Below are 24,372 nucleotides of genomic sequence, written 5' to 3' on the forward strand. Positions count from 1 at the left end.
TCTTTGTCCATTAGGATCCAAAGAACATGACTTTTTTTCTTCATCCACAAATATGCCAAGTTCCATTTTAAAAGGTATTCATGTAAAGTCTTTTCCCTTTGTTGTAGAAGCTAAAAATATAAATAAATGTCAGCCTGATTAACTTGTTAATGCAACAAATACTTTTCATATAGTCAGTATTTATATCAAACAACAAAAGACGTTGTAGCTGCATATCTTATATAGTGATGGTTCCCCTAGCAACCCAAGGGACTTTAAATCTAAATTATTTTTAGTCTTATTATGCCAAGCGCTCAAAGTACTTTGCATGACAGCCACATTCACTCATTCACGTCTACGAGTGCACATACATTCACACATCAGTCACTAGGCAGCTTTGGGTAAAAGTGCCTTGCCCAAGAGCACATTGATATGACAGCAGAGAGCTGGAATCACAACTTTCCAATCTGCTAGACATCTCCTGTACCACTGAGCCACAGCAGGCCCAGCTACACCGTGAGAGTGTGCTCTCTCTCTCTGGCATCTATCTGGCAAGTATTAGCAGCAGATCCTTTGAATCCTGTGAATGGTGAGGTGGGGCCTCCATTGGTCAGACTTGTTTTAGCAGCACATCATATTCAGGGGAATCTGGAGGCTAAGTCAGCACCTCAAAACATTGCTAAGGATTTTTGCTCTGTGGCCTGAAAGAGACCGCAGGCATCAGGAAGTACACTTTCCACCCTGACTGGTCTGCAGCTATGCCAAGCTACAGTATATTCAACAAACTGTCAGGCACTGTGTCTTCTGACACCTTTCTATTGGAAACAGAATTAACTGATCCAACAGGCCAGGCTTTCCTCCCCACATGCGGTTATAAGCCTTGCCCACACATGGTCCTATACCCGATTCAATAATTTCAGGTTATTTTACCATCTTAAAGTAATAAAACTCCATCAAAGCGCAATAAAAATTATGAATGAGAAAATTAAAATTTCACTTGCAGTGTTCCATAGTTCTATATAACCATAAAGGGATCTGTGATTAGTTGTAACAATAGACTTTATTTGAGAAATCTTTATTTTATATGTAAAAACATTACAGTAATAACACTGTAGGCTGTTTAGTTTTTATAAATATAATTTAATTTAGAGAGTGCCACACTGCATTACTGGTGGCTGTAATTTACAAATAAAAAAGTGAAGTAGTCTGTCTCACTTCCTACATGAAAAGAAGTTGTGTACGGCGGAAATGAACTGCACACAACTACCATAGGATGTATATCTATCCCCTCAAACTTTTTCTCCAGAAGACCTATTTGAGCCAAACTGATATAGAATCTAACAGGTGATTATTATCTTCGCAAGCTATCAACTTTTTTCATCCACAAAACGCCTAAACCTCGCTGCCAGCTAACAAGTGAAAGATGCTGGGAGAGGCAATGCTGGAAGCTGTTTTAAATAATAACAGAACTGTTGCTACTGGCATTGGTACTGAATCTGAAACCACGGACATGACACTGAACCAAAGACCAGATGACTGTTACCGGACCGAACTCTAGACTGGACCGGACACAGAGCTACTTACAGAACTACTCACCGGAGCACACATTCATTGTTTCATTTAAGAAGCTGAAGGAGGCAACAGCAGCACAAACACTGGTTTCTTTGGCCAACTCCGTCCTCTTTCTCTGTTGGTCCTCCTCATCTTCATTATCTCCTGTGACTTCTATATTCCCATCAGTTCCAAAATGCTCTGGTTCAAATTGTAAAAGCCAGAGCAGTAATGTTACTCATTACTGTTTTAGCTGGACAGAGTTAGCATAGTTGAACCAAGCATACATCATCTACCCAGAATCCTTTGCAGCATAAACAACATGACAAGATCTGTGTGATAATAATTTATGTAAATGTATAAAAACCAAACAGACCACAATATTTTTACTGTATTATTTTTACATCTGAAATAAATATTTCTCAAATAAAGTCTATTGTTACAACAAATCATGGGTCCCTTTAAGACTGTTTCCTGTTAGGATGCCATGCCTCTGTCAACACAGATTATTTATGCTGAATAAAAGTCATTAGCAGAGCTGTGGTTTTTGTGACTTAACTTTTTATCTCTCAAAGGAGATTTTTAATTTCAATGAGACATGCCTGGATAAACAAAGGTTACATAAATACATACAAACATACATGTATTTGTGTGTGGGTGGGTGTGTGCAGGGGTGCATTTGTCTGTGTGTGTGGCCCAATAAAATCCTCTTCTCTTGACATTTTTATAGCAGGTAAGTAGAGGCTGAATTTATGGCACTTGTTTTGAGACCTAAGGAGACTTGGCTGGCCTTGAACTGGACACACACACACCCTCACACACGCAGACGCGCACTTCTCTTTAAGTTTACTTTTTCAGCTTTTATCACATTTATACTGGAACATCCTGACAACCTATTACACAGAGCAGAAACTATAGACTTCTACCAGCCAACCTTCTCCATTTGAGCTGCTCAATAAGTTCCTCCAAAGAATTAGGCAGAAGACTTAAAAGCCACATTGTAGAATTGGGTACACGTAAATTATACACTGACAAGCCAAAATAGCTTGGGCAAATTTTTCTTTTCCTCTTGTGACATGGCATGATACTCCTGTACCTTTTTCAAACCTTATGATATGTAGCACTAAAGTAATACAGCAGGATCTTAACATTCTGTCAGGGCTAAGATGTAACCACAGAATCAGACTCATTCCAGAATGTTTCCTGTGCTTCTGGGTCTGTCCTGTTTGGTGAATCAGGACAGAAAATGTTGGTTGCCTTGGTTCCTCAGGATACCTCATAAGCTTTGTAGACCACTTTTAAAATCATAGCAATGAAAGCAGTATGTAGTTCTAATAAGTACTAACAGGGGTGGGAAGGTCTGAATACAAATTCATACAACTCATTTTAGATTTTTATTTGTGCAAAATTGTGAAAACAAGATGTCCTTTTTCATGCCCTTTATGATATGTGGTACAATATATATATATATATATATATATATATATATATATATATATATATATATATATATATATATATATATATATATATATAAAAAGAAATCTTTATTGTAACAATAGAAAGAGGAAAGAGTCAAGGAGGACACATCAGGGCATATATATATATATATATATATATATATATATATATATATATATATATATATATATATATATATATATATATATATATATATATATTTCTGCACATCTCAGTCCAGAAATTTCTGCACATCTCAGTCCAGAAATGTGCAGTCCTAGGCACAGCCAAGATACTGCGCAGAACCCTCAAGCTCCCAGGCCTCTGGTAGAGGACCCGAGCTAAGAGGAAGAAGAATCACCACCCGCGGTGGGTGAGAAGGGAATTATTATTATATATATATATATATATATATATATATATATACTGTACTCTGGATTGCTCAAACAGAGGAGAAATGTTTTTCTTGTTATTGCTTGACAGTGCTAAAACTCCAGAGTAGACAGAATAAACAGCCTAGGCCCAGTCTGTGACAGGCAGTGGCTTTAAACAGACAAAAGCAAGATGAGAGCAAAGACAGAGGAGAGCATTCCCAGGTGGCCGCTTGGCTTCCAGAACAATTCTCCCCAAACCTGATGAGGAAATGAAATGTTCTCCCCATCCCTTCTATCCAATGTGATTAATTCCCTGTAAGATGCTTGCTTTTAGACCCAAGAGAGTCATGATAATGGAGGATTTATTCTGTTAGAATGAATGAGGCTAGTGGAGTAGTGTTAGACGTTTTATAATGCTTTTCTTTCTCTGTTAGCTAAATGCCTCTCTCTCTCTCTCTGTCAGTCCCTCCTCCTTTCTTTAGTGCAAGCAGAATTATTTATCTCTGTTGTTAAGTATGTACTACTTGATTCACTATAAATATGGCAGGATAGATATTTTCATATTTCTTCTTTAACCTGCTGACGATGCAACTGTACATCTGTATTTATCCCCTCTGGTGTGATAAGGCCAGCTTAGGGACACATTAGGCGAGGCAGGGTGTTGAGATCAAATGGGATTGTGGAGGATTTCCAGGAACACGGGGTTGTGGCTTTAGTGATCGGAATCCTCTTCGTTTACCCCCCTGAGAGAATGCAAGCACGCACTGTACAATATTCCAGTATTCAGAGAGCAGACCACAGAAGGCAGGACCAGTTGTCAGACAACAGAACATACACACGTTGCTGTAGGCATTACAGAGGAAGTTTTTTTTTTAGACATCCACAGAGAAATCGGGGTTTTATTTCAGATGAAATTACAATTACAAATTACAATTTATAGAAAACTATATCAAATGCAAAACTGGTTAAAAAAAGCCAATAAACCTTTCAGAGTTTTCTTCCAAATAAATTGAGTTAGTGGAGTAATTCAGCTGCATGCATGTAATGTTAGCTAAATAATGATTGGTTAATCCATGCATGTTAATGCTAGAGGATGTGACTTTCAGAAACAAAAAATTGTTTTTTTTACATATTTGCTAAAGCTATTACTATGCTGTGACAGTGTACTATGAGATGGTGTTACAAATATGAAAGTAGAGTTGGTCAATGTAGTCACAACTTTTTGAAAAAGTTGCAGCAAAATCAGTAATTTAAGGCCACAACAATCACACACAAAAACACATGGCAACATTCTTTGGAGACTGATTTATTTTAACCTTGCAATTACACTGAAACAGTAAAGCGTCTGTTCTTGTCTATGTGTAGTGAATGTTGGAATTGACTGAAAACAGTCAGCAGATGGATTTTACTTCTGTCACTTTTCCCATGTAGTAGACTGTGCGCTGGTGTGTGTTGAAAATATGTGACACATAAGCGTTTCCATTTTGTTCCAACAATCTCTCACTACTTACAAAAGTCCTGTGATCACATATTCGTATTAGTTCATACATTTCTTTTTTCATGAACAGAAAAGCAGAGTTATGACCTTTTCATTCATTGGAGTCCTCAGAGGGCTGAATATTGCTGTTTGTGATCCTTCTGCCAAATGGTACGTTTATAACTGTACGACTTTGGAAGAAAAGAGTTTTTCAGTGGTCTTATATCTGATGAGTTTTTCAGAATGCATTTTATTGGAAGAACAGTCACCCTGTGTTAGTGTTTCATAACTATTATATAAAAATCTCAGATAAAGACAGCTCTTTAAACAGTTTTTGGGCTGTTCTGTCTGTGTGTTTGTGTCATTCATTACTAAGCTCAGTGGGGAATTAGTCTTCGTTTTTTCCAGGACATCATGGAATTCCATATTACCATAATTCCTAGTCGGGACTTTTAGTGGGGATGTTGGGGTGCCACATTGTATATCACTGGTACAGCTTTGTAAATAACTCTAAAGTATTTATTTGTGCTCCAGTAAACAGGGAATAGTACTGGTTTAGACTAGTTTGGATTGGAACACTTTTCCGAAAATGGGGTTGGATTAGAGACATAAGGAGAAAAATGACGATGGATAAGAACAATTTCTGTGTGATTGATAAAGGCCTTTGACCCTTTCGCACAACGTTTGATGCTCAAATGACAAGGCAAACATACTCTGTCTCATATAGACATACATGGAGATAGTCAAGCGCTGACACACTCAAACCACGTAATTGAATATTGTGCAGAAAGCAAACATTCTCCTGTAAACATATCGTCTATCACCTCTATAGTTTAATCCATATCTTCAATGCCAAAACGAGATGCACACCCAACACACACACACACACACACAAGGCTGCAGCTTGTCAAACAAACAAATGAGGCTGGAGTCCCTGTGAAAGTCATCACCATGACCATCCCAGCGTCATCATCACGTTATCCTGCTTCATTACACAGCAACACAATCCAGCCTGAAATCAATTAGCTGGCCATGCTTGGCTTGTACCGTGAAGTGTACTCCCCACTCCCTGTCCTGTGCTTTGGTTTGATGAAAACCAATGTCCAGATATCCAGATGAGAGGTGCAGCTGTGGAACTGCCACATCTTTTATTTATCTTTTATTATTTTGGAAATGGCAAGAACCTTTGCTTCAGAACCCCCCATAGTGTCCATGGTTACCGATGGCACTTCTACATTGTGTGACTGAAGTCCACTCTCATTCTTCAAGGTCAAGGATGAATTTGAATGCAACTTAATTTCCTTCACTGTTAACTAAGCATTTAGTTTTATTTTAAGATAAGTTGTGGTTATATTTTCAAGTGTTTGTGTAAACATGTTAGTGGATTCATATAAGTTCTGGTAGACTTTGCTTCACTAAAAAAAAAGTTAAAAAATTAATTGAAAAAACCTGTACCTAACACAAATAATTTTAGCTTTCAGCTTATCATAAATGTTTCTCCTTAGTTTATTCCTGTAAACATGTTAGGCTGAGCAAAATCCTCCATGCATGCCAGTCTGACTGCTGGTTTAGGGAGCGTCTGTGCAGATAGTCAACCAGCTGAGATGAAGCCAGCTCTCTGTTTACTCTATATGTGCTATTGTGAAAACAAGCATGCCGATACAGTAAGTTCCCTAATCACTGTCAGCTGTTTCCTATTGCCGTATTGAATTACTTTTCTCCTCAGCTACTGTGTCAATCTAAAGTTGGCCAGAATAAGTGATGAATTTTCTTACATACACCAAACTACGAGACATGAGAACGGCATAGCAATTCTCCTTTTATTCTGCTTGTGTGAATGTATCTAAAACAGCTGAACTGATATTAACTTCTGCCCTAAAACCTCTGTGTTGCTTTGTCTTTCTGAAACCCTTAGCTATGGAAATACAAAAAACAAACTAAATATTGTGAAACCATGCTGTGTTGACCTAAATGTGTCCCTTTGTAAAAGTTGGATCTCTTCGGTCCATATTAACCAGTCAGTGTGGAGGCCTCCACCTGTGTGGATAAAAAGCTAGTCCTTTGGGCTCGGACAGGGCCGGGTTTCACGTTGGGTCAGGCGTCTATCTTTGTTGTGCACACAAAAAAAAATCTGTCCTTGTGAAAGGCCTGGTGAAGTGTGTATGTTTGTGCTCTCTCAGGTGCCTCATCACTGTGTGTTTGCTCACTACTTTCTCTTAGAAACCAACATAATCACCCTTCCAGAAAACACATACACACACAACCAGAGTGTGTATTTACTTGATTTGTGTGCAAACATGAACATGGATGTTCTGTACCATCAGTAGAGAGATGCATACGGCACAAGCATTAATCAAAAGCTCTGAAGTCCGAAGTTAGATATGCCATGTTTGGACATTTCCAGTGAGCCACTCAGTGTGGCTGTGCCCCTGTTCCACTAAAGGTGACCATCTTCAGATTTCAGTCATTAAGCAGTTCATAAAACTTGTTTGTTTTTCATTGATAAGTTCAGCTCTTATTCTAAAGTTAGTTTATTTCTTTAATTCAACCACAGCATTCAACCTCATGCCATAAGACTACTAAACTGAAAATATTTTAATCTTTTATTATATATATTTACATTTACACTTTATTTATTTATTTATTGGAGCCTTGCAACAAAATTTCTTTCAATTTATATATTTTTAAACCTATAATTGAATAACAATAAACTGTCTATGTCTAATAGATTGTGTTATATATTTCAAACACGGCATAGTGGGTCATAATTTGGGCAATTCAGGTTTTTAGAATTACAGGAATAAACATTATTTCCATCAATAAACATTTTTATATGCTGCTATTTCACAAAAAATCATTTCATGACATTTTATTAATTTAAGATGATTGGTCCTTTTTATGTCTAGTTATACATGTTTAAGCCCAAATTCAAATATTTAATAAATTTAGATTTCAAATAATTGAACTAAGAAGTTTATTTTGGACAGTATATATCCTTTTTTAGTTTTACGAAGGAATATTTTTTTTCTGTATTTTGTACTTGTTGGTGTTGTCGCGTCACACTCATCTATAATTGCTTTCTTAGAAATAACAGTAAATATGCCAGACAGCCATGACTAATTATTGGCTGACATGAGGGAAGTCTTTGGGATTACATGGCTGTAGTCCATTCTAAAGTTTATGGTTTGAACATAAATATTAAGATTAGGCCTTGGCCGCCAGGAAACCTCTGTTTAGGAGCAAGACTGTGACATCATGTATGTGTGAACAGACACATACAAGCCATAGCAGGATCTTCAAGCCTAATGGTGAGCAAGGCACAACAGATTCCTAATTTGACATGTCTTGAATTAGCCTAGTGGGTGGCATGTTTGTGCGTGTGTGTGAGTGGACTCATCTGCAATTAACAGCATACAGGTTAATGCATCCTCATATTGAAATGCCACATGTTTGTGTGTGTTTGCGTGGGCATGTGTGTATTGAGTAGTGAGTAAAGTGCCTTGAGGCAGACCCCAGTATCAATGGGGATTACTAACACTTAGTCAACACCACTGAGACTGCAAAAGGAGTAAATGATTTAGAACCACTGGCCTTAATGTAATGAAAGACCCTCCATGTCAGGAACATGCACACACACACGCATGCACACGCCCACACACACACATTCCTACCTATGGGTGATAATCCTGGGAGCTTACATCTCCATTAACACTAACGCTGCACCACAAAGCTAGCTACCACTCTGTATTTCCCTGAGGACATCAAAGACACTTTCCCACTTTTCTGACATTCCCAACTCCCCCCTCCCCCAAGCAGACACACACACGCACACGCACGCGCATTGCATCTTTCTATCTTCACAATGACTTTTCATTGACTTCAATTCATTTCTACAGCCTAACCCTGACCATATCCCTCAACCTAATAATTACCAGTACACGCCTAACGTGAGCTTATTTCACACCTTAGTCCTAAAACCAGCCCCCAACCACAAAACAGCGCTAGTTCTTATGGGAGCCTGGGTTTAGACCCCATATGTGGGCCCTCACAATGTAGTAGTTCTTGAAAAAATGGGTCTTCCAAAGTGAGAAATCTTTAAAAAAAACACACACGCACACGCAAACACACACCCATGAGGGATGTCAGCATGGGTTCACAGCACAGTCACAGACCTGTGTGGCTGAATGAGTTTATTACAAGGATGTTGTGAAGTTCTAGCATGGTGATGATACTGTATCTGTGTCCTCTAGTATGAATAAAGGTCCACTGCATCTACACAACTCAAATACAGCCTGGTAAGTTCAAGGTGTTGTGTATCTTAGGTATCTTAGGTTGTGTATTTTAGTAGGTTCTTTCAACCGGCTGGTAGATTTTTGTAAATCCAAGCCTTCTGAATGTGTCCAATCTTCCTGAACATGTCTAGCAGATCTGCTTTATTAGTTGCTTGATTTCCATTGGAGTAGGGTTGGACAGATAGACAACAATTTAACCATAAATATTCTCTGAAAGATGTGTGTGCTGCTTTTTAAGGCTTGTCACACTAAATGCTGGGATTTTTTGCACAGCTGTGGATGGCATACGATTTTAAAATGATCCCTCATAAACCTGTAACTGAGTGTAGTCCTTGTTGTAGCTGCAGCTTGCTTTATGGCCTGTTGGTTGGTGACAGACTAACTGTTTTTGCAGTGCCTGACTTAACACCACCACCTGCGTGTGCTCTCTTCCACACATTGGCTCACACACCATTATATATTGCACAGGCCCTATCGTAAAGAAATTAGTTCAGTCAGGCCCCTTGCACTAAAACCTAATTAAATAAGCACTAAGCGGCCTTCTGCCTCTGAACTCCACAGGTAACCCAGAAACAATGGTATGAGCACTTAGGGATTCTGTCTTTCTTGAGCTAGTTTACATCTTGAACATACTTTTTCTGGACTGGTTGAATTGGTATAGTAGAAGCATAAAAGGTTTTACATTTAGCACAGACAACATTTGCTGTTGGATAAGATAAACCCTCCAATGTAAATATAGTTTAGATTAAAATCAAGTTGTAAATATGCCTCCATCCCCAGGTTAAAACTCATTTGCAGATATTCAAATTTGCTTATAGAATAGAATCTGGAATGTTGTTTTATTATGTAATGATGCCATTTATATGTGGGGGAAAAAATTGACACTTCCCAAGGCTTTCCAAGATTATGGAGTTGATTAATTTGAGATAATTGAAAAACAAAATACAAATTCAAAAAATGATACTCGAGTTTGATATAATGATTTCAAAAATATTTTTAGCAATACTTCCTTCCAGTCCTTGTTTGCACTTCAAGTATTTTATTTCTACATATGTGAAATATTTTTATTTCAAATTTTACACAGATCTTAAAATGACTGACTCAATAAACATACTATTAATGGTAAAAATATTAAGCTTTTCAAACACTTTGTTTAAAGCTGGTTTATTTGCATGCCAAAGTTATCAGCTAGGTGGGCCAGCTAACATTTTAGCTAATGTATACAGTAGACACCGATAGGAGACATTATTTCCTATCGGTGTCTACTGACACTCCTATCACAAGAAGTCACCAACAGATTCAATCAAAGCAACTACACATCTTCACTGAATACATTTATGGCAACATCACAGTTACAAACTAATGGAACATAATTTTCAAGCTGAATAAAAGGTCATAAAGTACTAATAAAACACCAGTAGATACCAAATAGTTTGCTTTTAGTGTTCTGAAACTGAAGTACAGATTTTGGGACCACGTCTGAAAATAGTTGAAAACAAAAGGAAGATGAAACATTGTTCCAAAACTTGTATCTCCTCTAAAACAGAAGTAAATCTATGTCTTACCTTTATCAAGTGCACATTTTTTATTCCATATATACGTGTGTGTGGTTTTTGTGTATATATATTATGTTGCCCTGGCGACCTGACCGGGGTGTATTCTGCCTCTTGCCTGCTGAATGCTGAAACTAGGCAGCAGCATCCCTCACCACTCTGTAAGGATAAGTGTGCAGGATAATAGCTAGATGGATATGTATTTAAGTTTTTCCTGGCCCATTGGATAGCCTCTATTGATTGCCATGGTGACCCCTGCAGTCCTGTTATTTATCAGTCAGCTGGTCTCTGACTGGCCTCATGTCCCTCGTGGATGATGTCACATCCTGACCCCTGATGATAATGTGGAAAATTATTTTACACAAAAATTACTCAAGTGTTGTGGATGTATTAAAAGTTTAAATAAGTAAACTGTATAAATAAAAAAATGCAATATTTTTGGAGCAAACCAGTTATCTGAGGGACCCCAATAGGAGACCCTGTGGATCTGCATAGTCTAACTAGCACTTGAAACGGTTCTGCCTAAGTAATAATAGTATGGAATCTGTTGATTCAGTGATTGAACTTCAGTGATTTCTAAGCATGTTACAGTCCATATTTCTTTAATCCCTCAATAATTGACACTGAAAACTCTTTATGTTTCTTCGTAATAGATTAGCATAAAACAATGTCCAGATACATGTAATGAATACATTTTTACAATTTTAAGTCATTCTCAGTAGAAGGTAGTGTGCTTGTTTAACTTTATATGTATTCATAACTACTGGAGCAAGTGCTGTCATTGGTAGCTTGAGCCTAAAGCTATCAGTGTTGTCCTTCAAAGATCCACACTGGCCAAAGCCTGGTGCGATAAACTTAAAGCTCTTCCTAACCTTCCGCCAAGTTGTTATCATCCAGAAAAGCTACCGCAGTCAGAACCTTTGATCTGCCTGGCTCTCTGGCTATCAGCAAGCAGAACACTGACTACAGACTACTGTGTGTGCGTGTGTGTGTGTGTGTGTGTGTGTGGGGGGGGGACTGTGCGCCCACAGGCCTGGTCAATCTCCACTCCGCTGCAGGCCAGTGACAGGTGCTAATGCTGGGGCGAGAGGTTGCACGGGCCTCTGTGCTCCCCACAGTGATAACACTGACCGACCTCCAAAAGCACACAAAAACACACACACGCTCACACACAGTGGCTTGGCTTACTGATAACTGCACTTCAGAGGCTTTCTGTTTGTGTGTGTTGGATTGATTTTTCTAAGGATTCCTCTTCAGTGCCAGCAGGCCTTCCTTCAAAGCCTTCCACGAGAGCCTGTTAGATCTGTGTGTGTGTGCGTGCGTGTGAGACTGTGTGTGTGCGTCAAACAGCAACCCTGTGCTTTGCCTTGGTATTCATATATCATTAGGTGTTGGATGGCAGTTTATTTAATGATGGAATGGGGAACTGGGAAATGTAAAGCTGGAAAATGCAGAGTCGCTGTCCAGCAGTGGCAGACACTGACACACTCAGATGTTAAGAGATTCTGGGCTTTCCAGGAAAAAAGAGGATCTGCTCATCCTTGTCTCTACTTTCTCTTTTGATCTCACCCTCCCTGATAATTCTCCCTGCTTGATTCACCGTTCCTATGAGTGTGTATTGACTCCAGATAGATGGAAAAACTGTCTGGAGGAAACACAAAAACACTTTGCATCTATCCAGATTTTGCTTTGCTAACCTAATAATCTGAGAAAATTCTTTGATTTGTTTTAAGAACTAGAGCTTTGCTTTATCAGAGCTTTCAGAGTATGGATACATTTCATACTTTTTTTCTGAGGCCATTAAAGTTTAATCTTTTCTGTTTACAGTTTATCTAAATGTTTTTCAACTGTTTTGCTATTTTTTTAGGCAAAATTTTCTATTCAGTGCTGGATTTAACAAAATATCACAACTTATTTCAAATAATGGATCTTCTCTGAGTTTAACTTTAAGTACAACATTTCAAGATGTGTATCTATAAATTCTAATATGGTTCATGGGTCTAAGTTAGAAAAATAATCCTTCCTAACAGCCTAAAGCAAGGTACAACACAATCTTTTACACCAGTAAAAATGGTCCGTATTTAAAAGACGAACCATTCAAATGCTCTTTGGTTACACAAGGACGGGTGATTCCATTGAGACAGGAATCACATGAACATCACAGCCTCACTGTTACATCACTGCCTGGGTTTCAGAGGTGGTAGAGTATCAGAAGAATGTATCCAAGGCAGAGTAGCAGTACTTCAGCATATCTATACTCAAGTAAAATTAAAAAGTAGCCATCCAAAAGGTAAAAAGGTTTTTGGTAAAAAGGTTTCCCAAGTTCTGTGTTATTAATTAATTATTAATTATTTTCAATATAAAGCTTATGAAACTAATATTTACAGCAGATAGTTTATACATACACTGTAACACTTATTGTAACGTCTTTACTAAATGTCCCTGATTTATAAATGGCACCACAGGCTCACAGATATAAAATATTACAAGAACAACCACGTTCAGGTCAAATCTAGCACTCCTGAGTAAAAATATAGCCTCACAACTCCTACAAGATAAAAGGTTGCTTTCTTTTTTCTAATATGTTGCTAAAGTATATGCAACTTAGTAAATGAAATTATTCACCTCTTCTGGTATCATGTCACTGCTTCTATGAAGCTAATTAGGGATCAGCTGATTTTAGTTTGGGGCCATATCAGCTGAATTATTTATGAGTAATTCCCCATTTTAGAAAGTATGGTTGTTAGCTGGCTGACCAATTTCTAATTTGAAATACAGAGTTTGCATTGTTTAATAAAGTTCTTGAGGCAAAAACACTTCCGGGGTTAGTTTTGTCAGTAAATATGCTATAATTAGATGTTCATATCTAATAGGCTTGCCAGTCTTCCAATAAGCTGGCGGTTGCTTGTCATTCATGTGGAGCTTTTAGTTGAAGACATGGTTGAGTCCTGTTGTGTTGGATGTTATGAAAACAAATTAGCATTAGCATTCTAGTTAATATATTAGTTTTCTGAGTTCTTAATTCTAAGTGAATTAAGAACACAGCAGGTTTGGATTGCTTCATGCCCTCAGTGCAGGACACGGCTGTGGGGTGAACTGAGAGGCCGGCAGTGCCTCTGTCCCAGACTCAGTGTGTCCCTGGTTCTCTGAACTACAGTAGATGATTGTGCTGTTTTTATCATTCTATTTTGGAAAACATCAACTAAAGTTGGACTCCTGTTTTTTTGTTTTGTTTTGTTTTGTTGTCTTTTATCTAATGCACATAGTTCATGCTTCAGAATGAGTTTTGAAACCATGTTTTATTGCATTAAATGCCAAGAAATCAAACTTAATATTAGTAGTTACCCAGATCTTTGAGCACAGTTAATGCTGGGTGATGTTCATTTCTCAACCACTGGAAAACATAGAATGCCGCATTGGCTTTGGCAAAACCAAGCAAACACCAGCAAACAATTAATCTGTTTTAGCAACTTTACACATAATTATTTTTTTTAAATATACAATGATGTTTGACAAAAAGGTAATATTTATATACACTATGGAATGAACTCCTTCTGATTGGAAGAACACCTTAATATAATAGCTGGAGTTTGCTTGGTCCTGTGTTGTAAAAATGTCCCAACATCTTTATCACTTCATACTGCTAGGAGGCACAGTTACCCAGTAAAATGGACACAGAAACAGAATAAACCAGTTGTTTTAGTGTCTGCATGCCTGGCTTGTCACACACAAACACATAGAGAAGTAGGTTGCAGACTCTCTGGCTCCAACATTCGAGATCCTTCTGATAGCTGAAAACATGGAAGACACAGAGGAGAAAAGATTAAGATGCAGCAGAGGCTTGTGTAGATTTGCTTTTGACAGGCATGAAGATTAGGTTGCACTTAGAAGAGGTCTGGTGTGTTAGCGGCTCCAAAGCAGCTGATCCGCTCCGCTGTGGCAAACTGGTGTGCTGTAAATTCATTTCCAGCCAGATAGGTAGAGGTCAGCAAGTTTGGTTGATTATTTTCAAAACTGGAACAACTTTTGGCATATTTCTGGCATTGTGTTTTAGAACACAATTCTAATTTCTTCAGCTTTGCTGTCTTCCAGCATTGATCTCTTCCTCAGTAATGTACCTCTGGCTCATTGTGTTGCTGTCACTGCTGACTCAGCAGAGGAAATCTCAGCCAGCAATCACAGAGGTTGTGGGTGTCATTTCATTTCTGATCCTGATAACACAGAGAAAAATGCTGTTGATGTTGCTGTGTTTCACTGATTCCATTAGAATTTAAAGGACTTCAGTGTGTCCTGCTTTTACCAGTTGTGGTTTGGGCTCAACATAACCAAGCACTGAATGTTAAGATCACAGTGCGGCTTTATTCTGCTGAATAAAGTAGCTTTATTGTTTTACTTCTAAGCTTTGCAGAAAGATTTGTTGTAATATTTAAAAAAATAAATCTCAAACTACAAAAGAAATATAAATATATGATTATCACTGTGGAGTGTATATTTTGAACATTATTAGATTAAATTTGAATACTTATTGCCATTATGTTATTTTGTCAGATTAAAAATGTTTTTAAAATAAAACCCCTAAGGACATGTTAAACATGCTTTTTATTAAGCCCATATTTTATTAAAGACGGTGTTTTGCTCTGACTTTCTTTAAGAAAAGTGTCTTGTCTGTATTGACTGTACATGGATTATTATTATTATTATTATTATTATTATTATTATTATTATTATTATTATTATTATTATTATTATTATTATTATTATTATTATTATTATTATTATTATTATTATTATTATCATTATTATATTAACTGCAAGTTGAGTTACTTAAACAAATGAACTGTTCAATACTATTGTAATTTATAAAATGGGTGTATGTGGTTTTTATCCACTCACTTTTGTGTCCAGTTTATTTGAACACTTTTAAACAAATACCTAATATTAACATTAGCACACAGATGTAGACTAATTAATTTCACCCCTAGTAAAAAACAGATATGAAGCCTTAAAGGTAATGAATCTGTTATTTCAGCAGTATAATTTCACTCTGGAACATTTAGTGTGTGTACATTCACTCGGTTAAAGAAAAGTTTCCATGTTAAGAAACAATGTTTTTTGACTAAATTCCTCTCAGCATAGTTATTGTAACCCCTGCTGTGGATATTTTGTTCAACCAACTTTCATTAACAGGACATCATAAGGTTGGAGCGTACAGAGAAAATGATCTTTGATCAGTTGTCTTTAGACAATCTTTCCAGATGCCTGTAGGTCAGAGGTCTCCTCTTCTGTTCCGCTAAGCCCCCATTGGCCTCTGGGATATAGATTTGGGAACTGAGATGGTTATAGCTGAAGGCAGATTTTATGTTTGATGAAGGATTTCTGTATTGATTTGATCATATGTTCTGGATCGTCACTGGTAAAAAAAAATAAATAAATAAACAGTAAAGAATCATTTTCAGTTTTCTGGCAAGACCACAAGATTGTTATTTAACATTTTCTGCAGTTTCTAAGAATCCATGAGGTTATGGTTCTTTGTCAGGCTCTGGGCCTGTTTGAAGTTGGTTTTGGGTTTTGTCATTTCTTTTGTTCCCTAGTTTTCTCTGTTAGTTCTGCTGTTTTTTCTCCCATTCCACTGCAGTTCTTCCTTAGTGATTCTAGTTATCATATTTATTTTTGTTTGTAGTTATTCTTACTTACTGTAGTTTTAATATGATTCTTTAGTGTTTAGGTTTATATTTATTTCCTGTTCCCCTGTGTACTCTCTGTCGCCCCCTGTGCCTCTTTCCCTTTCCCTCTCCTCAGTCTCCTGCTCCCGTCACTCACACCTGCGACCTATTAGCTCATCAGTCTTGATCCTCTGTCTCAGCATCCAACCTCTCCAGCTTCTCATTTCCAGCCACTCGTATCTGGATCTTTTATCTACTCCTGTCACGTCTTCCTTCTGCCCTGTGTTCTCCTCATGTCCCCGTTGCTGTTTTTTTTTTTCCATGGATTTTGGGTTTCATGTTTATGCCCTAACTCCCTTTGATTTTTGTAAATTTGTTTTTTCCATATTCTTTGTTAAGCCATTAAATTTATTGGCCACTGCTGTCGCCTGCATTTCGCAACCATCTACACATCTTGACATTCTTAAGTTTTCTAGGAAAGAGATAAACACAATTCCATATATTTATTACTTCTTTGTCAGTCCCTGGAAGGCTTAAGTTGATATAAGCCTCATCTTACCAAGCAATACAGTTCCAGTTGGTCCCAGCAGAGTTTAGTAAACTCCATGTTCACGTTAATTATTGTAGGACAGTAATTGTTTCTCCCAAAATATGGCTACCATGTAAGTAGTATCTCCTGCTAAATCATTAATGACACTCATTGTTGCAGTTTTTAAACTATTTATTTTCTTACCATCCTCCTCACAATGTATGTAGGCAGGTAAATAGTGCATTTGCATTTTATATACACACCATAAGCGAAATAATGTCTCATAAAGTTTTAATTAGAGATTCATAGAAGCTCAGATCAATTTAAAAAGTCTAAAGTTATGAATTATAATTCAGTTTTAAAGTGACTGTAGGTGTAACAAAACCTTTTCCACAAGTAACTGGTAAACGCAATCTTTTTTTTCCCCCTTAGGATTTGTTGTTCCTAACTAATAAGCAATAAAATATTTCATACATAGCATGATTATTCCTGTCCTACACAGTAACTTTATAGTAAACAGTTTATACATTTGTGTATTTGCAGGGCAGTTTGATGGGCGCGGTGTTACCCTGCTGGAGGTGTGTGGGAGCTGGCCCGAGAGCTTCGGCGTGCCCAGACACCATATTGGATCGGCAGACATCAGTGACGAAGGCCTGCGGGAGAGGCTAGCCGACGCCATGTCTGAGTCTCCTTCAAGGGACATAGTGGGCTCTGCTACAGGTTGGTAGAGGATTCATGCTGTGTAATCACACTCATTCTTAAATGAACACACAGGCTTTTCTTATAAATAAAAGTATTTTGTCTATTTCTCTTTTAAAATCAGGCAAAAGGATACTTATATTCTTGGTATAATATTCCCCTTCAAGTTATTTTAGCTCAGCTGTGTTTTGTTTTGTACGTTATTAAATCACCAAGTTAAAATCTTAAAAGAAATCAGTCTTAGTAATAATATAATTTCTTCTCTATTTTTTGCACTTTCACATATTAGAAAAAACTAATAACGACATTTCCAGACATTTTTTTGAGAAGGAATAGGATGCCCATTTCCAAATATCTTCTGCTTTTAGCTTTTTCTTACTTGCATTTTCAAATTACTACTTCATTTATCACGACAAATATTTAAACCAACCTCATATTATGTGAAAAAAAACAACAATTGCCTCCTTTATTTAAATCATAAATTCACTACAATTAAGGACTTTTTATTGGCTCAGTTTCACTAGCCACACTGATACCTTGACCTGTTGAATCAATAAATGACTTAAATTTTAACCTTTTTGACAACTTCAATGCCAGGATTCTTGAACAAAAGAGATTCTTTTAATCTCAGTGGAATATTCCGTTAATAAAATAAAAGTAAAATAAAAAAAAAATAAATCAAGGCAGCAAGTCCTGGGACTTAATGGTTAATACAAAAAGTAGGAATCATAGCAGTAGACAGAATATTCTTGATGCGTTCACTGGCTCTCATTGCTTTTGCAAAGAGTTAAGAAATATGACATTCAAACATTTAAATGTCACAAAATGTCTATTTCAGCAACCTGACCAAATAGAACTGTCATTATCTTCCCTCTCAGGATCCCAAAAATATGTAAAAAAGTAGAAAGATGCCTCTTTGCTCTGTATAAATTTGTGCCCTTCAACAGAAAGTAGCTTCTTCCTGTAGGTGAGCAGTGTTATTTTACCTGCTGAGGATTTCCCAGCAGGACTTTTCTGACTAATTCATACACATTAAGAGTTCCATGTGTCCTCATGTGGTGCTGCTCTTCATTACACATTTCATAATCAATGTTCACAAAGTCCCTAATTGTCTTGTGACCTGGCATTACCCAGCAGTCAGTGCAGCCAGCTCAGGATGCAGTGATTGATTGGCTCAAACAGAGTGACATGTTCAGCTTGTGTTTGTGTGTTAGAGCTCTTGGTATATCTGCACCGGTCTTGCTTCGATATGAAGCTTCCTGTCTTTGTGTGTGTGTGAACCAGGTTTTTCTATCCTTCGGGGAACCTGTGTAAACGTGCGTGTGCGTGTGTGTGTGGGTTTGCAGCAGACATGCCGTTGGCCCTGACAGTCCAAATGGTTAACTCGTTTAGGAAGCGGCAGTGAGCCCCCACCATCCCCCTTCTTAAGTGAACAAGAGCTCCTTTGATTTAAGTGTATGTATGTGCACAATATTGGAGGGGGACACTTCCAGAGAGGCAGCTACAGGAATGGGAAGGGTATTTTGTAGGGGAGTGGGGGTCACAACACTATAATGGATTTAGCATCGACTATCAGCCCCCTCCACAAGCCATATTCAGCTGCCTCTTTCTCCCCCCACACCACATCTTTCTCTCCATGTAAGGACTTAACCTTATTTAGACTGTCTTTCTCTTCTCTCTCTTTCTCTTCTCATCCCTCTTTTCTACCCCCTCTCATCCCTCTTTTTCTGTTTCTTCATTAGATTAGACGTTGAAGGCTTCTGCTTGCCACCAGTCAGTTGCTCCTTGTTCTCCACCATCGCATCTAAACCCCTTCTGTCCCCCTCCGCCCCTCTTTAATGTAACACAAAATTCATTACTGATCACATTACATCAAACCTTACACACATGCATGCACACACACACACACAATGACACCGTCTTTCCTGTGCCTTGAGCCATGATGAAGACATCATCCTCAGGGAATGTGATGGACTTGTTGGTTTGTCCATCCATTCATACAGGCACAGAGGCTTCAATCTTTGCTGGTTAATCTAATTGCGCAGCACTTCTGCCCGGGAACATATAGGAAATGTCCCTGTGTCTGCTGTAAGCAGCACAGAGCCATGTGGGACCAGGGGTTGTGGTTTCATTAGACGGGGACATAAATTCAGTTGTCATTATTCATCCTGGTTGCAGAACGATGGATGGATCGACTCTGTGACAATACTTGATAACTTGTTAACTGAAGAAATAATCTGGATCTGTATACATATCTCATGGATTGGCTCTATTTTATCCCTAAAGGCCATATTCACATTAAAAACACTGTACTCATATGTACAGAATTGCATATACTGACATTGCAAAGTGAGCGATGTGGAACTCTCTGCTGCTGTTGGTCACTGCAAACCTATAACTTCAGCCATTGTTTGTTTCTTTTACACAGCAGAGAATTTTTTGAACTTGTGCATGTCTTAGTCAAAATGTATTATTGCATTGCTTTGGTGTGGAGTGATTCAGATACTTTATCAGACACTCATGTTCTGTTGTCTATAATCTCTTCTGGATTGGTTTGCCTTCTGGTTTGCCTGTGGTTCACATATTCTGGTTCTGGTTGCATGCATCTGACTATGACATGTATTCCATGATGGTTTGTAGATGATCTGTGAACTGCATAATGTAGAAATGTGACATTGTGCTAAACGTTTTAATAAATATTTAGCACAATGTTTAAACAATGTGTTAAGTGAAATGTGCTTGTTACCTGTTGAATTTATTTTATAGAATTAGATTCAGTTCTTACAGATGAACATTTGTCAGGATGGACTTTGAATTTTGCAGAGCCAGTACATACACTACAGAGATGATATACTCTGTGTGTGCGAGTACTTGTTTGGCCATTCTATTTTGGATTGTTTCTGTCATATTTATTAATCTTTTCAAACTGATGTGCCTTATGGGGACCAAAGCCTGGTCCTAATACAGTGGCCCCTTGTTTGGGGCATGGTATTGGGTTTTGTTTAAGGTTCGCCTTACGTCTATACAAGCAATGGTTAGAATTAGGGATAATGTCTGGGTTAGGTAGAAATGCAGAATAAATGCAAGTTGTATGGGTAGAAAAACAACAGGCAATAGAAATGAATAAAAAATTAATTATGGAAGTCAATGCAACGTTCCTGTGAAGATGGAAAAACACACTTTGTGTGGGTGCGTGCGCGTGTGTGCGTGTGTGTGTGTGGGTGTGGGTGTGTGTGTGTGTGTGTGTGTGTGTGTGCTGTCTGGAGCTAAATATGCTTACCTAAGAAAATCAACAGGCAAATAAATTGGATTATTTAAAGAATTTGTGTTCTAACACATTATCCCTGATAGAAGTCATATGTAGACGGCAGTCAGATTCTTCAAAACCCAAACCTAACAGACAGGAACAGATGAATGTGTTGACACCCCTGATGTGTACCAATAAATTCAGGTCTTATTACACTGATTTTGTTCATAAATCTAACTTTTGAGTACATTTATTCAGCTGGTAAAATTGGTTTTAACTAAATTATTGGTAGCGTTAGTGTTGGTGTGTGTGATATGAAGGAATTTTTACTATGTGCATTTGCCAATAAGACAGTACCTAACCTTCTCCTGGAACAATTCAGAAAGTTGAGGGATACAGATAGATACAAACTCTTTGGCCAGTCTCTCCAGATCACCCAGAATCCTGAATTGTCTGTTATTCTCTTCAGCTCAACCCACAATAGGAGTTAGCTGTAAGAACTGTGATACCCATAAAAAACTGATTATTTTATGTCCGGATAACTATTTCTACATTGGTTTATCTATATTTTATTGATCATTATCATGCGGAAAGACCCAAAGGTGATCAGTTTTCCAGCAGGGGCCACTCATATTTTTACTTAAAATCTTAAAATTTTGCTACACCGGCCCCCAACCTTGAAATCTGGAGAAACGAATGCATTGTTGGCTACAAGTCCAGGCCTTGAAGGATGCAGCCCCTCTCTTCGGACACAGCTAAAGGGTTTGGTTTGTTTGACACAGTGCAGTGTGAAAGCAAACCCCACCAAATGAAGATGGATCAAATGTCACAACAGTTTTGGTCCCCAATCAAACCGAGTCTACCGCACTATCAGGTCAGAAAACATCCTGAGATTTATTTATTTTTTTTTACCTACCTTAAGTTCCTGTTCACTTTGCATTGTGATCAGATATGCTGGTCTTTCTCCAGCCTAGTGGGCAGTTGCTAAAGGAAATGGAGCGTTGTGTCATGTCGTATTCACATGTCTTTATGTGAACAGCATTTGCAGTCTCTGTGCATATACATGTGCCTTTTTGTGAGGCTTCAGTGGGCCTGGGCAGATGGTATCTTGCTCAGTGTCTCCCTTTAATGGGAGCTGTGACCCCAGCAGTTAGGAACACAGTGGGGTCGCTTACATAGTCCTTGAACCTGATTGCAAACACACACTCAGTCCTGGCTCACCTGTAAACACATAATCTTCAAGTATTTTTCCTGTCAACTGCTTCAACATGACTGCTCAGGTCATTTATCAAAAGTTTCAGCTGTATTTATCTGTTTTTCAGTGCATATTGGCATGATGCTGTTTACAATCGTTTCCTTCATGCCTCCAAAATTAGTCTGCAGAACGACAAACTAAAACAGATTAGACTTTTTCCGGCTCTTCTATGCGTCTTTTCACACATATTCAGAGGATCAGAACTGGAATGCTTGTTGATGTAACAAATCACCATCTCCCTGACATTCTCTTCCAACATACACACTCATAAACTCACACACATACACAAGTGTGTGCATACTCTTGCAGATTCACAGAGAAAACAAAGATTCCAGTCAGAGTAATGGGGCTCTCACGCTAAGGCCGAGACCCGGCGTCGCCAGCTTGGAGGGCAGGTGACACTTACAGAGAGAGATGGACAGACAGACAGACAGACAGAGGGAGAGATAGAGCTGAAGATGAAGAAGGGAAGCAGAGAGGAAAAGGGAAAGGGCTGGGGAAAGGAGGGTCTCACTGACGACTAAAGCACTGGGGCTGAAATTAGATTTTGCTCCAATGATATAATGTTGCTAACTAGATTTGGCTTATTGGTGCCTACCCAACATAAATTCCATTGAAGCCATATGGAGAATAGACTACTGCTCAACACAACCTGGTGTTTCAGCTGCCTTGGGAACAATGGGGCCATTTTTGTCAGTTTACTTGCATGATGTAAGTTTCCCACATCTAATATTTCCACCATTTGGAGGGTTTCCAACTGTACTGCCATTTAAATATGTTTATTTAAATGCTAATAGTTGTATTAGCTAATTAAAACACCAGACATCAAGTATTAACAACTGGAGGTGTGAGCAATCTCTTAATGAGAAGATCACTCTGGTAGAATGGTTAATTATAGATTACTTCCAAATCAAGTTGCTTGGTACCCATGAGTCTCATGACCGTTCATGTTCTAGGTCAGCATTTCATCATCAGTAAAAAAATAAACATAGAGGGGCTTAAAGTTTCTTGCTTGGTTACATTTTTCTTTGATTACAGATAGATCTGTTTAGAGCAGAGCTGACTGATGGGTGTTCAATACTGAGGAGAAGAAAATTTGGTTATGGTCTGTCATCAGGTGATATTTAAATCCATCATTCATCTTTGGCAGTTTCATACCACAAAAATCACAAAATGTTTGAATTCAGTTCAGTATTGCATGATGAACTGTAGAAATAAAAACCATATGTTAAAGTAGAAACATGTTTTTTGTTTCTCCTGCTGCTTTTAATAGATGAAACGACTGCTGGTATTTCCCACCTGAATAGTGGATGATGATGATGATCATGATGATGATGATGATGATCACTCTAGATGCCAGTAAGCAGTGGTCACTTTGGCAAAACAATTTGTGGTGTGTGGGTGTGTGTGTGCGTGGGCGTGTATGTCTGTGTGTGCTCATTTATATCCTATTTAGGACCTTTCTGGTATATTCACTAGCCTGGTGGGCCTTACAGTGGCCTCAGCCCCGTCCTAATGCAGTGAACCCTCTTTTGTAGGCTTATGGGTTAAGTTTACATTTATGGTGTGAATTAAGTTTATGTTACATTTCAGGGTTATGATAATACCCTGTAACGGTGAGGGGGAGGGCAAGAGTTTGGGTTAGATATAAATGAAGTTACTAGAATGAATTAAAATCAATACAAAGTTTTGTGGCTAGGAATACTAATGTGCCAAGAGATAAAGTTTTCTCCTTGCAACCATTTCATGCAAACCCAAATCATCACCCCTCCACTGTCATGCTTAGCAGAAATGTGGTGTTCTGGCCAAGACGTGGATTTGGTTTTGGTCTAACAACCCCATTTTCCTCTAATTTGCTTGAAGGGAAGTGTTCCAGAATACCGATATGTTCATAAAGAATTCCTCCTTCAATCATAACAGAGAAGTCAGACTTGTTCACTCTGTATACAGTAAAAGTACTGCTATAAACTTTAAATATTAACATGCCTGCTGAGACTTGTGCAGTCTTTAGCCATATTGTGAATGGATTAGTTTTACTTGGGTACCACATACTATTTGTAATAATTGTGGAGACTGTCAATGTCGTTAATCCCGAGAGAATCGGCCATGTCAGTAATTTGTAAAGTAAAAAATCCCCCACAATTTATCTGTTATATTTTGCTGAATTCCCTGGTTGTGTGATAATACTAATACAATGTGAATAGACATCTCTGTGATGTGGACAAACGTGCAGGATCCAAAATATAATTAGGTGATTTTTCTTTTCCTGGGCATATTTCTATTTGCTTCTGG

The 24,372-nt window shown here is 38.0% G+C and overlaps 1 protein-coding gene across 5 annotated transcripts in view; it reads left to right on the forward strand.

The window, feature by feature from the left end:
* Window positions 1–24,372, forward strand: part of bcas3 (BCAS3 microtubule associated cell migration factor) — a 305,494-nt gene that overhangs the window by 257,301 nt on the left and 23,821 nt on the right. For 2 of the 5 annotated variants that reach the window (XM_044118512.1, XM_044118513.1), the window contains exon 23: window positions 17,420–17,599. In XM_044118512.1, the coding sequence (XP_043974447.1) occupies window positions 17,420–17,599 (180 nt within the window). Of the gene's footprint in view, window positions 1–17,419; window positions 17,600–24,372 lie in introns of those variants that run through there. The other 3 variants (XM_044118520.1, XM_044118514.1, XR_006370795.1) reach the window with 2 other exon arrangements.

Source organism: Gambusia affinis, linkage group LG06 (genome assembly GCF_019740435.1).
Source record: "Gambusia affinis linkage group LG06, SWU_Gaff_1.0, whole genome shotgun sequence".
Lineage (NCBI taxonomy): Eukaryota > Metazoa > Chordata > Actinopteri > Cyprinodontiformes > Poeciliidae > Gambusia > Gambusia affinis.